Source organism: Carya illinoinensis, chromosome 2, assembly GCF_018687715.1.
Source record: "Carya illinoinensis cultivar Pawnee chromosome 2, C.illinoinensisPawnee_v1, whole genome shotgun sequence".
Taxonomy (NCBI): domain Eukaryota; kingdom Viridiplantae; phylum Streptophyta; class Magnoliopsida; order Fagales; family Juglandaceae; genus Carya; species Carya illinoinensis.
Window position 1 is genome coordinate 16885509 of NC_056753.1, and position 16793 is coordinate 16902301.

General features: G+C 34.3%; 1 protein-coding gene across 2 annotated transcripts; it reads left to right on the forward strand.

Moving 5' to 3' along the window:
- The first annotated feature begins 430 nt into the window (after positions 1-430).
- LOC122300204 (prolyl 4-hydroxylase 1) lies at positions 431-15258 on the forward strand. 2 transcript variants are annotated; one of them, XM_043110705.1, is made up of 12 exons: positions 431-618; positions 819-866; positions 2954-3016; positions 3260-3312; positions 5017-5082; positions 5776-5850; positions 8007-8081; positions 9010-9080; positions 9174-9225; positions 9354-9443; positions 14464-14556; positions 14687-14835. In XM_043110705.1, the coding sequence occupies exons 1-12, from the start codon at positions 552-554 to the stop codon at positions 14714-14716; spliced, it is 783 nt and encodes a 260-aa protein (XP_042966639.1). In that variant the 5' UTR covers positions 431-551; the 3' UTR covers positions 14717-14835. The 2 variants fall into 2 exon arrangements, with proteins under 2 accessions (XP_042966639.1, XP_042966638.1); XM_043110704.1 differs by having other exon boundaries at positions 434-618; positions 14767-15258.
- The last annotated feature ends 1535 nt before the right edge of the window (positions 15259-16793 follow it).

Below are 16793 nucleotides of genomic sequence, written 5' to 3' on the forward strand. Positions count from 1 at the left end.
GAATATCTAAAGTGGAGATTTAATGTGAATAATTAGAGTTAAATTTATCTTATATTATTTTATTATTATATAATAAAAAATAGGTATTCCAATGTGGAGACTTATATAAATGAAATAGTCAAAATTTAAATTTTTCTTACATTCATCAAAATTATTCTTTACATATGTATAATTCATTAACAATGTTCTTTTCGACACAAACTTATCTTTCTAATCTATATTTTAAAAATAATTTCTATTATTATTATTATTTTCTAAATTATTATTTGTTTATTTTTTAAATTAAGATTTTCAAATGAAATGTTATTGATTGACACGTTCTTTATTAGTTTTAAGGGATTATGGATTACAGGGTGGGGATTATTGATGGTGGACGTTGACTCTTCTTACCACTTAGAAAACAAGAAAAAAAAAATAAAAAACTGGTAGGTAAATAAAAAACATTCAACGAAGCCATGTGCCGAAGTCAGTGGCGGACGCGGAGCCCTCTCTCTCTCACCAGACAACACGTTTGTCTCCCACTGTAAACCAAAAATCCAAAATTCCGAGCCATGGCTGTGGCGACCATGAAGATCGTGTTCGGCCTGCTAACACTCGTCACAGTCGGAATGATTATAGGTAGCTGACTAAATCTATTTTTTCTTTCTTTCATTTATTTTTTTACATTAATACTTAGTTTGTCAAAGCCCTGATCAATCGATCTTAGTCCTCCGAGTGAAGTAATCTCTAAAATTTCCATGCTCTACTTCTCTTAACAATTTAGAGCTCTATGCTAACGTAATTGTACTGACGTGTTGTTTGTTGTTTTGGAATTGCAGGTGCTTTGTTTCAATTAGCATTCATACGAAGGTTGGAAGATTCCTATGGTATATTTCTTGGCATTCTATCTATTCTGTTTTACATGTTCTCTATCGTATAATCTGGGCCGGCTCAATATGTTGTAGGCCTAAGGCGGAAATTTTGAGCAAAGTTTTTTTTTTTTTTTTATTTAAAAAAAATAAAATAATTTTAAATTTAATTTTTACATTACTTTTTTATTTAAAAATAATTCCTATCTTTTTGCAAAGTAAATTAGTGATTAGAATTTTATATCACATTTTCAACTAATAATCGACTTAATCTTATTAGAAAATTATCAGTTTAGAGAGGATTTGATCTAATTTAATTTTACAAGACATGCTCTAGACTCTTAGGACTAGTTTGAATTCAGAGATGAGATGAGATGAGATAGTTTTAGATGAAAGATGTAAGATAAAAGTTAAATAAAATATTGTTAGAATATTATTTTTTAATATTATTATTGTTTTGGGATTTGAAAATGTTGAATTGAGATTTGAAAATTTTGAATTGTTTATTATATTTTGTGCGAGAATTTTGAAAAGTTGTAATGATGAAATAAAGTAAAATGAAATGCTTTTCAAATCTATACGGGGCCTTAGAAGCAATTATAATCATTATTTTCAATAAAGTTCTATAAACAATCTATGCATTTGGGAAAATTTTGGCCCTTGCCTCTTCAAAGGATAATACAAAAAGTTTTTATGAATAGATTTTGCAATTTATAATTTTCACATTATATATTAAACTAATAATGACAAAGGAGAAGTGTATTTTTATAAGGAGAGTATGAGAGATAATTATTACGTGAGGATACTTTTTAAAACTAGTAATGACATAATATCTATTTGATATTTTTGATGTTTTATCATTGAGTTAATTTTTTTTTTTAATTAGGTATTTTTTTCTTTTTAATTAATTTTACTTAGAATTTTTTTTGGGCCTTCTTCCACTAGGGGCCTTAGGCAATTGCCTAAGTTGCCTCATGGAAGAGCTGGCCCTGCGTATAATTATTTACCTATAAAAAAATGCTCTCTATCAAATAATATTAAAGGTATGACCATTGACAAAAGCCTTAGGACAGTTAGATAATGATTTGGTTAAGCCAACTTTAGGATCATAACATTCCACTATGCTTTCAACCTGATGTCCAAGGCGGACTACGTTATCAACATTGATTTAGTGGTAGCCCTTTCCCTTTTGGCTGTTTCACTCATCTATCATTATTCAATGACTTAACACCATTACCATGTATAGCACCAAGACATTTTAATCCAGCCTAAATATCGCCCCCTTTGTGACTTGAAGACATGACGTAGTCCCTACTTTGATACCAATTGTTAAAGGCCCAACCAATGATCCAAAATCCCGAACGCTATTGGATACTGATTTGGTTAAGTCTTTAACACTTGGGATCATAACATCTAATTATATGGTAAGTTGAAAAGTCAATAAGAAATGTATGTTAGGGAAATCTTGATTCGTGCATCCTAGGTTTGCAGGCAATTATCTAGTATTTGTGGGTAGGAATGAGATTTGACTGGAAATTACGTTGGTAACCTATACTTGTACTTATATAAAAAAGCAAACTATACTTGTAAGAGGATCACTTCACTTTAACTAGGTAGCACATATGATTAGAAGATGAGAAACTTAAGTCAGTAAATGGAAGGAAGAAGCACAGATGCTGAAGTTTGCTGGAGATTGATGATATTTGACAATTTATTGACATTCTTTTTTTGGATTCAGATATCTTTAATCCAGGGAAGTAAGCAGCCATTCTATGAAATAAAGTGTGGCTTTGAAACTAATAGGTGTCGATAAGCAAATTTTGTATTTAACTTCACAAATGAAGTGATAAGCTTGATATTATAAATAACTGTTGTTACATCACAAAGATTTTATGATAACTGTAAGGGCATTAGAGTCATCTCAATCAACTCTAGAAAAAAGTTTGTTTTTTCTAAACAACTCTTGAAAGATTTTGTTGAGGAGCTTAGTGTTAACAATATGCTATTCATCAACCTCCAAAATTTTTATTTTTGATTAATGCTGTTTATACTAAAAAAATAACTTTGCTGCTGATATTTGTGAATCATATCCTTTATGGGCACAGAGGTTCCATCGTTTAGAAGATTGCAGGGACATCAGAATGATGGCTATCTTCACCTGCCCAGAGGTTGGCATGCTTCCTAACCATTATTTTTGTTCCTAAAAGTGAGTTTTTGATAATGAATTTTGATTTCATTGTATTCTAAGTTCATTGCATCTGTGGATTTGTTGAACGAGTGGTCATTCTCTCTCTCCCATTTCTTTTCATTTCTTAGCATAGAGTAGTATTGAGTTTTTTTATGCATAAAAAAGATTTAGTGGAGTTTGGGAGTACGCATGCTCTGATCTATTACATTTTTACAATTTTCAGGTATTCCCCTCTGGGATAATGACAAGGAAGCAAGAATTTTACGTCTTGGATTTGTAAGCTCATAATTTTGTTATTAGCGTTGAATTTTAAATTTCCTATATCTTATGTACAAAGATGGTTGGGGGGTATATGGAGGAAAAATGAATGCTGGTAAAAGCACTGGGAGCACTTAAGCACAAATGCCATTTAGAGCCTCTGCGCTTTGTGCCTGATTGAACCAAAGAGCACATTTTTAAAGATGATGTACAATTAAAAAAAAAAAAACCCATAAAAAAAGAAGCAAAGATGGTTATTTAGCCTATTAACTCAATTTATTAGAGTATTTTGCAACATATAAATCAAGTACTCAACTAATTTCGTTACATTTAAACATAAAATTTAATATAATTCTCTTATTTATTGCTAAATATATATATATATCTATGATATTTGATAGCCATAATCAAATAAAAATACATGTTTCAATAAAAAAATATATTAAAAAGTGCCATGACCAAAAAGGCTCAAGAATTGTAGATATTGACTTCTTTGCTAACATAAAAAATGAAATATCAATCCATCTAGAAAACCAACTTAAGTATACACATCACATGTGACAGCATGTGGTGCCATGACGGGTAAACGATCTTCAATATCAAACTAAATACTTAAGAAGATTTGCTTACTTAAGTTTTTGGGTCTTGAACTGATATATATATATATATATATTTTAAAAAATTACAGAAGTGCACTTTTTTTCCTTTGAAGCTTACACTAAAAGTGCAAAAAAGCGCACCTTTATAAATACATTTTCACTTTGGTTAGTGAAGCGCTTTGGTTTTGGCACTTTGTGCTTTGCGCTCAAGTGTGCTTTTACCAACACTGTGACAGATTCAGTTTTACTCTTGATTATTTGCATTTTGAAATAGTAAATTTTTAAAGCATACTTGACACTATTATTAGTTCAGCATGGAAACCCTGCCTACATGATCCTAAATGATCATGTTCTGTCAAGGATGAAAACTATACTTGGTGCATATATGAGTTTATAAAATGGAAACCTTGTATCTTTCAAATTCCAGTGATATGCAATATGATTAATCTGTCTTGGGTTACTCTATCTCTCCCCCTTATCTATTTTTCTAACCAGCATATATTTGGTTTTGATATGTCAGAATTATATGAAACGTTTTACTCTCAAATTAGTTTGTCATTGAAATAAATTCTTCTTTTGGTAACAATCGAGTATTTTATTAAAAGATGCAAAATACATAGTCCATTATATAGGAGATGAATACCTAATTAGAAATAGAAAAAGATAAAAGGAAATCATAAAAACTCAGCATCTTAAATTCTAGAGTGGCTGCCCAAAGGAACATAGTATTAAAGAAGAAAGTTTTAAGTCCTTCCATTGTCTGCACAAGCTCTCAAAATTTTGTATCATTCATTTCACTTCAAATACATTATACTAAACAGGTATGGACCATCTTCCATACTGCTTCAATCTTAGTGCCACCATATAACCAACTGTCTCTAATTTGCAATAAAGTCTACTGCCATTTTGGGCATAAACAAAGCCAACCAAACTTTAGTGAAGCAGTCATTCCACAAGGCTCTAGCAATCTCACTATGGAGTTAAAGGTGGTCTATAAATTCCTTGCCCTGTCTGCACATACAACACCAATCTATTTCAATGATATGACGTTTCTACTTTTAGGAAACTTTAATGCTCAAGCCTCCTATTCCCTTATATATTTTTTTCTTTCTTTTTGATGCAGGTCAAACCTGAAATAATGAGCTGGTCACCTCGAATAATTTTACTTCATAATTTTTTGAGCAATGAGGTAACTGTATGTGCTATTTTGGAGTGGCTTCTATTGTTTGCATGATTATCCCTGGCTCTTTAGGTATTTAAATGAGCTCGGGGTTTTGGCTGCTATAGTGCTTTTCAGCAAACCGGAAATATGGAGTCTGAATATAATCAATTGATTTTTTAGAGCCGAATAACTATTTGTTGTCTTGCAAAATGCAAGTGCTGAATTTGGTTAAATAGTACGATGAGTATAAATGTGGAGTATTTTAGAAGAACTTGTACTAGCAAAAAGCAACAAGCATAAAATGTGGACCACATTAAGACTTCCTCTACTTCATACACTTCCAAACATTGTGGACAGCATAATTACGAGCTACGCCACATATTTCGATTTTACGTGTAATTTCTAGTTAGTGTAGTGTATGCTACTTCTTGCTACCTTGTAATGTGGGTTATCTAAAAGTTGTTTTCCATAGCTTGACATATAAACAACCATAACAAAAATTGTCTTCCTCTGTATGGATAGAAGCTCTCAATTAGGACGATTGATCTCAAGCCAGCAGTGGCTGAGTGCACAAATGCAAGTTGGCAACAAGTTTGAAACCTTGGTGGAACTTAAAATATTCTCTGCTTGATTCTTGAATAGTTTAAAGATGTTCTTTTAACAATTGTGGATGAAGATACAAGTGGTAATATAAAGTTGAAAATTTGTTGGTATTTACAGGAATGTGACTATCTTAGAGCTATAGCCCTCCCCCGACTTCAAATTTCTACTGTAGTGGATACGAAAACTGGGAAGGTAGAGATAGTTTCCTTCCTTCTTCTCCTTCAAATTAGTCTTTTATTGTTCTTTAATATTGTCATACTCCCATCTCTCTATAAGCTATTTGATAGTTCCTCTGTTGTGTGATTTCGTCTCATGATTTACAGTCCCGTTCTCTCTTTTAGATTTGATACTGAAGCTGACAATTGATTGCAAGAGAGGAACTTTAGGCTAGTTTCTTGTAAGACAGTCTAGTGCTTAAAAGTTGGTAGGATTAATTTGTTGCAGCAGCTTGTTGGGTTTAGTGAGAGCTACAGTTAGGGTTCAATTGCAGAAAAGGTAGATTAGGTACTTTAGAGTTTCTAATAGAGAAGGGAAAAAACTGTTTTGGTGTTGAAATAGAAGAGGAAAACTCATTGGTTGAGTAACATTCCTTGACCTGTTTATTTTACCCAGTGGCCATCATTTTTGTATGATTGATTGAACGCTATGTTGCAAGAGTGTTATATAAAAGCATACTTTCCTATCTATACTTGTATCTTTGTTTAGTAACATACTGCTAGGTGGTTAGTTCACACCGACAGCTAATTCACACCAGGTGGCAGTGAATGGGGGTTAACACGCATTTACTTAGTTACCTTCAACAGAGCCCTTATGGGAAATGGCTGTGGCGCTATGCTAATGAAATAGATATCCTGTGGCAAGTGGATGCAAATCTGAAATTGGCCATGAATGGTGGTGGTTGGATGCTAGTGCTCAAATGAGGTGACTTGGAGTTGTGGGTTGGGGTTATGAAAGAACATTCGAAGGGTTTGGCGGGTAATTCTCATGGTACATTAGATATGGGGTGGGAGAAGGAACAAAAATATAATTTCAGTATGATCAATGCCATAGTGATTCATCTCTTAAATGGTCTTCTCAGATTTGTTCAACTTGGCTAGCAAAAAAGATGCATTGATAGCAGATAGCTTTCAACTTATTTACAGAACTTCACCTATCGAAAAAAGAAACTTATTTACAGAACTTCAGGTTGTTAATCCTTGTTTCAGTTCATACTGATCTGATAGTTATACTTAAAACTTTACATTGACCAAATATGAAGAAAATATCAAAAAATTTGAAATCTCGTGAATTCTTTGGCAAACAATGCTTAAGAATTTGGTTCAGGAGATTCAATATGTTTCCTGGCATCTAGAAATATAGGAATGAAATGTTTACAATATGGATGCCTATAAATGTAATGATGCCCACATTTGGTTTGGTTAAAAATCTGACAAGCTTTCCTGGAACTTGAGATCCTTGCATCTGGAATATTCCTGAGAGTCCATTACAAATTATTTAGTGTCACAAAAACTGGATAAAAATGGGACCCAAGGGAAAGAAAATAATAAATACCACAAAAGCTTACTCATGAAAAGGAAAAAGAAAACCCACAAAAGTTCAAATCACAGAATAACTTATGTTATGTGAATACCTATTGTACCAAAGGGAGGGAATGTTCATGAGTTTTTGTTTTCTTTTCAGCCTTCTAGTATGTAATTAGGTGTCTTTTTTGTATACTTCTTGTGTACATTGGCTTCACCTAGTTTCATTCGATCAATAAAGTTTCTTATTTATCAAAAATAAAGAAATGTTACTTGAATACCTAAATCATGCACTGAATTAAAAAGTCAGTTGTCTTAAACAAAACCATAATATCACAAACATAGCATCATCCATTGGCATGTCTGAATGGGCTTCAGCGGCATAAATACAACAAAATAAATTTTGTTCCATCATAAATCCATAAAACTGAGATGAGGTTGCCTTACTTTTGTTAAGCTTAGAAATTTGAGTGTATTGATGTAATTAATCTGAAACTGTCACATTACCTTGCCGTGGAATGGGGATACCCAAACCCTTTCATGCAAATCAACATTACTATGAAAACACAGTGTTTTGGTAATCTGAATGGCTGGCATGTAGATTCCTATAACTTCTTTACAAACAAACCTGAGAACGCAAAGGACTATCGAGGGGATTCTGGGGAATGCGAAAATGTTCTGTAAAAAAAAAAAAAAATTCCCTGTAAGAGTGTTTTATCATCATCCAATCATGATCAAACATAGAGCTCTTGATATGAAACGTTTGCTTGCCTGAAGAGAACATTTTTCGTTTAACTTGCAATCTGAAGTGTGCCTGCCTTTTTTCAGGGAATTAAAAGTGATGTTAGGACTAGCTCTGGTATGTTTTTGAGTCCTGAAGAAAAGAAGTATCCAATGATACAGGTTAGTTTATTTTTTTACTTCTCTGACTATAATATTGGTGCTCAATTCATGGATGCTCTACAGGATACCAAATGCTTGTAATAAACACTATGTTTGTGGCCCTGTTGCTATAGACATTATTGATTGTTTTGGCTGTTGGGGTTGACATTGTTTTTCTGTACATAATACCAACAAGTTTGTTTGCCTTGGCTGTTGCTGTTTTGACATCATATTGAGGTATGGCATTTGAAGCAAATGCACTCTTCATTAAATAAGGCATTTGCTGGTGTATATACTTGAGCAATTGGGGTTCAGGAGCATGTAATAGAAATATGTGATTTAAAAGTTTTATGTTTGATTTCTTACCCTTGTTCGACATGGAGCAACTCAAAACTGTACAGGGACAATCAGCTATTTAGAGGTATGTTTTATGGTGGTTGCCATCTCCTGGAGGAATATGTGGCCCAACTTGATGCCTTTTCATGGAACCCAACACACACGTATACAAGCATTGTTTCTACCCTTGTGCCTGCTGTTTGTAAATGGAGTAAAATTTTGAAGTTGGCCCCTTTGCATTTGATATCTGGGCCTGACCCATTGATAAGTGTTACCTCATTTCAGTGTTGATCACAAAGGAACATTTTGATAAGAACTACTAAAACATGATTAAGATTAAAATCCCACATTCAACCTTTATTTTCTTTTCTTTCGCTCTTTTTTCTTTTCTTTTTTAAGTCATGGGGAGGCTGAGGGGATTGTTTGCACTTGTGTGTCATAGAGAGAGGGAGTAGGGAGAGATTTTCAATGATATAATTTACATGTACTCTTATGAGTTGGACATACATACAATTTTATTTCCTAAGCTGTACCAATTGAGGTGGATCTCACTTTTTGTTGGAGACCTGTAATTGAGTGCTGTACTAAAATTGTCTCTTTCTTGCATAATCAGGCAATTGAAAAACGAATATCTATCTATTCTCAAGTACCAGTAGAAAATGGTGAGCTCATACAAGTGTTAAGGTGGGAATATAATCTGCATCCTAGTAATGTATTCTTTATGAACAGAAATACTTATAGGTTTCAGTACCAAGGCTAACATCTGCAGCAGCGCAGGTATGAGAAGACTCAGTTTTACAAACCCCACCATGACTACTTTTCTGATACTGTAAGTTATTTACCTGTCTTTGTGACTATTGGAATCTATTCTGTAGCAATTATTGCTCATATATGTTGTATTTAAGTCATTTTCTGGAAAGGAAACAAAATCTTTTTTCGTTTTTTTTTTTTTGTCAGTTCAATGTGAAGCGAGGTGGTCAGCGAATAGCAACAATCCTCATGTATTTAAGTGACAATGTTGAAGGAGGAGAAACATATTTCCCTTTGGTAATTACCTTTTAAAATTTCATGCTTAACATTTATTTATTTTTCATTATATAGATGAATGTTAGACCATAAGTGCTTCAAGTTATTATTTGTATTTTTAAGCGCATGTGCTTCAAGTATTGGGCACCTTTTTCAAGTTTTTCATTTTCAGAAAAAATTCCAACATCCACTATAGTTCACATTTGAGCCATTTTCCTCCTTTTGTTATAAAACATTTTCCACTGTTACCAACCAGACAAGTGAACCACAGTTTTTTGCTTTTTCTTCATAAAGTGCTCTGAAATATGCCCTAAAATTTTCTTAAATAACCAAATATGCCCTGAAATTTTCTTCATCTGAATATATGCATAATTTATTTAATCATGGGTCCATTAGGAACTACTACTAGGAAGTCCCTTGTTCAAAAGAAAATACTTGGGCAAAACTCGCTGAACTGAGAGTATAACTTTGGTACCTAGGTGGTCCTGCAGGTGGTTGACACAAGTCATTCTATGATTCCTTTTTCTTCCTTCAAATTTGCACATGCATATGTGATATTTAATAGACAATCCCACATGCCTTGAGGTGTATGTGGATACTGACCATAAAAGGAAGAATGGCAAGCACACTTTAGTTTTGTTAGAAGTTTTTTTTACCTGTTAAGGATTCAACCTAGTGATCAAGGGACGAGGATGGGATAAGATGGTTCAGGTATTTTGGGTTTGATTCCGTGCTAGCAATTCTTCTGGATTACTTGATGCATGGTTTGGGCTGGTGGCATCATGTGTTCAGGTTTACTCTCTTGCTTGGGAATGGGATCCCACATTGCTTGAGAGTAGGGCCGGCTCAAGGGTAAGGTCACTTAGGCCATTGCCTAAGGCCCAGGGCAAGGGTCCCAAAATTAAAGTGAAGATGCTTTTTTGGAAAAAAAAAAAAAATTAAAATATATGAAAACCATTTCATTAAATAATTTTTATATTTTTCAATGTGTGCAATGGTCTAGATTTTTTTTTTTTTATTTTCTTGTTTCCAAAGAATTCTCTTAACTAAGTTTCAACCCTTGCTGTGTACTTGGGCTATGCCTATTCTCATTAGTAAAATTATTACTTATAAAACAAAATGTGGAAGGCCCCATGATACTAAGGCCCCGTTTGGAAGTTGAGATTGGGGAAATTATAGATTCACGGTTTGGGGAAGTTTGGGGAGGATGGTGCTCAAATGAGGTACGAGGCACTCATGGAGTGGGGTTGTGGAAAAATATTAGGAGTCTTTGGGAGATCTTTCGAGGCCATGAACATTTTGTGGTGGGTGATGGCTCTAGGGTCAGTTTTTGGTTGGATAAATGGTGTGGTAACCTTTGTCTACGAGACACCTTCCTCACTATCTTTGTGCTCACTAGAGATAAGGAGGCAACGATCGCCGATCGTATGGTATTTTCAAATGGCTCCTCTCAATGGAATATTGATTTCATTAGGGCAACCCAATATTGGGAGTTAGAGCCTATTACTGAGTTCCTTGCCGCTTTATATTCCACTACTATCTCAGGGAGTATAGGAGACAAGATGCATTGGAGTCATTCTAAGAAAGGTATTTTATCTGTCAGTTCCTTTTATCAAGTGCTTATGAACTCAAGAATGTCTGTGTTCCCGTGGAAGAGCATATGACAGACGAAAACTCCTTCAAAAGCAGCTTTTTTTGTTTGGACAGCATCTTTGGACAAGATCTTCACTACTGATAATTTGTGGAAACGACAGGTAATTGTGCTAGATTGGTGTTGCATGTGCAGAAAGCATGGAGAGTCAATGGATCATTTGCTTTTACACTGTGAGGTGGCCAGGATCATGTGGGATGATTTTTCCTCAAGAGTTGGATTGGCTTGGGTTATGCCTTGTAGATTGGTGGATTTCCTCGCAAGTTGGAGAGGACTATACGGCAATTCACAAGTTGCGGCAATTTGGAGATTGCCAATATGCATGTGTTGGTGCATTTGAAGGGAGAGAAATGCTAGAAGTTTCGACGATCAAGAGAGAACAATGGATGAGCTAAAAGCTTTCTTTTATAAGTCATTGTTCTTATGGGTGGAGGCCATAGTTTGTAACAGACTAAGTGTCCATGACCTTCTTCTTTTCATTGTACCACTAGCTAGGCATTTTTCATGTATACTTCCTGTGTACCTGAGCTTTGCCTATTTCTATGAATATAATATCTTTGATTACCTGGGCTTTGCCTTTTTTTTTTTCATCAAAAAAATAATATCTTTGATTACCTATAAAAAAAAAAGATTGTCTCAACCCATCTCATCTCATCTCAACATCCAAACACTACTCAAACACACTTTTCAATTTCAAATTTTCAACATTTCAAATTTTTTATCTAATCATTACGACTTTCCCAAACTTCCAAACAAAATATAAAAAACAATTCAACTTTTTTAAATCCCAAAACAAAAATAATACTAAAAAAATTATATTATAACAATATTTTAACTCTATAATTGTTTTATTCAACTTTTTTCTCACTCCTTTTCCAAAACCCCATAAAACATCTTAACTCAAACTATTTCATTACCATTCATAGATTTCTCATCTCAACATCCTAATGAGGCCTAAATTTAATATTTAATTCAATGAATAATTATATTTTTAAAGAATTTTTTCGAAGATCTTGCCAAATTGAGGCACAAAATTTACAATGAAGCCTCATTTTAAATTGTTGTATTAAATATAAATTCATAAAATTTTATTTAAATATTTTAAATAAAGCCTCATTTTTTGAAAACTTTAAAAAATATTCAATATAATAATTTATATTTTATTGTATTATAATTAAGAATGATTTACTTAAAATTTGCCTTAAGCCTCAATTTGTATTGAGCCGCCCCTGCTTGAGAGGGAGAAGCTCAAGCCCATAATGATTGCATGGAGCTCCAATTGTAATCTTGACTAATCCTTTTGGAGAATAGGCCTAAATGTGGCTTGAGCTTTGCTTAGATTGTTATATATGGTATCAAAGTCAATCCCAACTAGAAGTGTGGGACTTGAGCCTAGGACTTGAGTAGTACCAATTATGAAGGAATGACCCAATAAAGATGTTTGGAATTTAAGGGGGGAGATTGTGCAATTGCATATAGGATGGTGGTAAATGCGATTCCACATTGCTTGGTATGGAGAAGTTCAAGTCCTTTAGAAGGATTCCAAGGGGCTCTAATTGTAAGGCTTGACTAGTTCTTTTGGAGTATGGACCTAGATGTGGCTTGGGCCCCTCTTGGATTGTTACACCTTGTCTTGGCAAGGTTCCATGTCATAAAAAAACCTTGTTAATGTTGGATTACATTAAACCGAAAACCTTGGAAGATAAAAGAATCATGAACAGTGATCATCTTGATTATTCACATATATCAAGTTGTGGCTTTGGGATTTGGGAACTTGGGAGTCCTGGATCTGTGAAGGGAAATGACTTTTCTAGGGAAAATGTACTTGCTACCTAATTGACTGGTTTTCACATTTACCAGTTTAGTCGAGATGGTTACCAGGAGAATGGTTCTTTGTTGCGTATGAGACAAAATGAATGAAGTGGGATAGAGACGGTTACAAGGCTTCTTGATACTTGCAAGTCATGGAGATTATAAAAATGTAGAAAAGTTTATCACGGTCTTGGGTCTTGGGTCTTGAGTTTCTGTTTCTTTCTTTAGAAGTTTCAGGCCAAATGCATCTAATGTTTTTGCCTCTAGGTGGCATGATTCCAATGTTATTCATTTGAATAAATAAATTTCATTATTAATATATTCTCGTTATATACATTTTGTGTTTGTCTACTTGGTAAGAGTTCAACATCTGGACATTAGCCAGGCATCTACTTATGGTTTCTTGAGGATTGATTGCCCTGGTTTCATTTAGCACCTGATTGCCTAGGCAGTTGTGTTTATGCTCTGTTAATATTTGTTCAACAGAGGCATTTGGACAGATTGGAAGGTGTAGTTTATTCTTATACATGATCACTTCCTAACCGTATAATGCAAGAAAAAGGAAAGCACTTTATGTATAGATAGTTAATACATTCTCCGAAAATAAAAATTGAATTACTAGGTCTGCCCTTGTGCGGGACTGTAAGGTAGTCTGTATTGGGCCTATTCATGGATTTATGCACATACATAGAAGTACTGATAAATGAAAGAAAGTGAAACTTCTATTATACCCTCCATAGTTCTTTGTTTCTGCAAAGTTCTCACACATCAACATTTCTGCCAGATCCACTCACTATTGTTTAGCAAAGCTTTATTAGCAAGGGCCCAAGATTACTGCATGATTTCATCTTATTTTTTTTTTTCCTATGCTCACTAGTCTCTTCTTTAAAACAAAATATGGTCATAAATTATTATCATCTGTAATATTGGTGGTAAAGTATTAATAATCGAGAAATTGGACATTTTTTTTGTAAGTGTGTTTTTCGTCATTGAAAATTTATGGAAGACAACTGGCTTCCAGCACTAGAAAGATCTCAAAGCGTTCTTCCTGAGAAGAGTTCTTCAATAAAATGCTTTGGTAAGTGGACCAATATGGAACTGCAAATGCTGGAATCACCAGTCTGGTAGAGAAATTTATTGTTTCCAGTTCCGGTACTTGACAAGATACCAAAGAGATATGTTATCTTAATGAGTCATGTCCAAATATTGTGATTCCTTTTTGGTAAACCCCTGTGAGCATAGTTTTGTGTTATCAGAGTTGATGATCAGGTAATTTTTGGTGATCTTAACCATGTGGAAATTGAAATTTTGTTTATTAATGGTGATGGGCATCTATTGCTGTCATAGATGCTACCTGTGTGATGATCTTGTTGATATAGTAGTACCTATCGCTTCCTGAATCCTGCCATTTTTTTTTTTGGGGTAAATAACCTGTAATTCTTGATTATTGATTTTCTTTCCATCCTTGTCTCTGCAAGAATTATTATGTTCTTGAAAGTTTTGTTTCATATTTATCAGAGAAGGAAAAAAGGTTTTCTTGAAATAATTCTGTTTGAAATTTTGATTGATAATTCTCAGGCTGGTACGGGTGAGTGTAGCTGTGGTGGGAAGATGGTTAAAGGGTTGTCTGTTAAACCGATTAAAGGAGATGCAGTACTTTTTTGGAGCATGGTTTGTTTTCTTAATGTTAATTGTTAATTTGTGCATCTTTATATCTTGTGAAAGATAGATAGTTTACTGTTTACCTCTTATTTGCCTACATATTTATGATATTTGAAGTGGTAAAATGTAAATGATGTAGGGCTTGCATTGCTCAATGTGCCCTCAGTGAATGGACCAAATTCAAATCTGTCTTCTTTTTCCCTTGGTTGCTCCTCTCAGGGTCTAGATGGACAGTCAGATCCAAGTAGCATACATGGAGGATGTGAGGTGCTAGCTGGGGAAAAGTGGTCGGCTACAAAATGGATGAGGCAGAGATCTGCAAATTGATTTTTATAGCTTTTACCCATCTCTCCGAAATTCAGAAAAGGGCTTCTTCCTCTTCATGGGCTTTTCGTCCTGACATATTAACCCCCTTATTTCAATGACTGGTGACTGAATAATTTGTAAGAATGCAAGTATCAAATACGCAAACAAATTATTAGGCAAGTTGAGTTGAGAACCTTGTGTTGACACCCTTTGTGTACTGAAGAGATTGGTCTTCCTCCACTGTCAGCGGCGTCCCGCATAGGGGCAGCCATTCTAGTTTATGATAACAGCAAGGACCGATTCATATTTACAACTATAGTTGTATGTATAAAGTACATCAGGCTGACGACATGAAGAAAAGTAAGGATTTAAGATGAATAAAAGAGTGGGGACGTCTAAACAAAATATTCATATGAACTGTTTTATTAATCAAAACCCTCTTAATTTGTTTTTTTAGATACTGACTTGTATTCGTGTGTCTGTGTCTGTGTTTGTGTGTGTGTGTGTAGAGAGAGAGAGAGAGAGAGAGAGAGACGTGGGGGAGAATGAATAAACAAAAATGTGGAGAACGAGTTTTTTTTTTTCCCCCTAAGAAAGCATGCATATATTAAAAAAGAGGGTCTTTTCCACTGTCTATAAGTAAAATACTAGAAGGAATAATATATATTGGAATGCTATCAAACACGAGAGTTTCATTGCGCAATTGAATGTACAAGTTGATTTTGTGATCGATCAATTTTGTCAAAGCTCCAGCCAATGTGGGATTTTAAAAAATTTGCAATGTCATCCAATATGGTGGATATTTGCCAAACCACTTCCGTTTTAGAGATAGAAGAAATAACCAACTGAGAGTCTCCAACTAAAGAGGTAGATGGAGAGTTGATATATTTTGCCATTTTGAAAGTTAATTTTGCTGCAAGAGCTTCCACCATCATCGGGATAGTAGTGGGGTTTTCCTCAGTCCAGATTTGAATGACTAACCCTTTTGAATTTCTATTTACTGCTGAGACCAAAGAAAAGGAGTTTCTAACCACTGCATCAAAAGATATACAAATTTGATTTGTAGAAGGATTTTGCTATTTTTCCCCCATTTTGGTGCTAATTTTTTCTTTCCAAGCATGTAGATTTTCTAAATAAGAGAGATTCAGCTGTTGTGATATCTTTTGGAGAGATAACTCATTTTGATTGTGAACCAAGTTATTTCGAAGCCTCCAAATAAAATCTAAAATCAGGTAAAAAAAAAACTTTGAAAGGATGCTCTTCCCGTGAAGTTAGACCCAGTTTTTGCATGGGGTTTAAAATGAATTGAAGCCAGTCCTTCATTGAGGTTAAACCCAAGGAAGAGAGATTCAAGGGCCATTTGCTCTGACTCCATAGAATTCTAGATGTAGGGCATTCTATAAAAAGATGAAGCAGAGTTTCCTCTGTTTCATCACAAAGAGGGCAATTTATGGAGGATAAATTTGGGATAAACGTTTAATGCGCTCTCTTGTAGGTAGAATATTCCAAAAAAATTTCTATAAAAGGAGTTTATGCCAATCGTGGATTCCGAGGTTCCAAATTTTCCTCCATTGGATATCAGGAGTTACTTCCCTAAAAGGAAGAGCAAGATTGGAAGCAATGTGATGGGCAGTTTTAACTGAGAAAATCCCATTCTGTGTTTTGGTCTAGATAAGGCTATCCAAGCCTTGATTGGAAATAGGCAAAGGGATTTTTAGGATTTCATTAATGTTATCTTGTTGAAAGAGAGAGGCTAAGCCAGGAATATTCCAGGATTTGGTGGCCTGAATAATCAACTCTGAGACTTTGAGAGTAGTTGAGAGATCTGATGAGGGGTCGAGGGGAGTAGGCTTGAAATCTTCCAAAGTTAGAATCCAGGGATCAAGTCAAACCTAACAGACAAGCCATTTGTAATTTTGAAACACATACCTTTTTCCAAT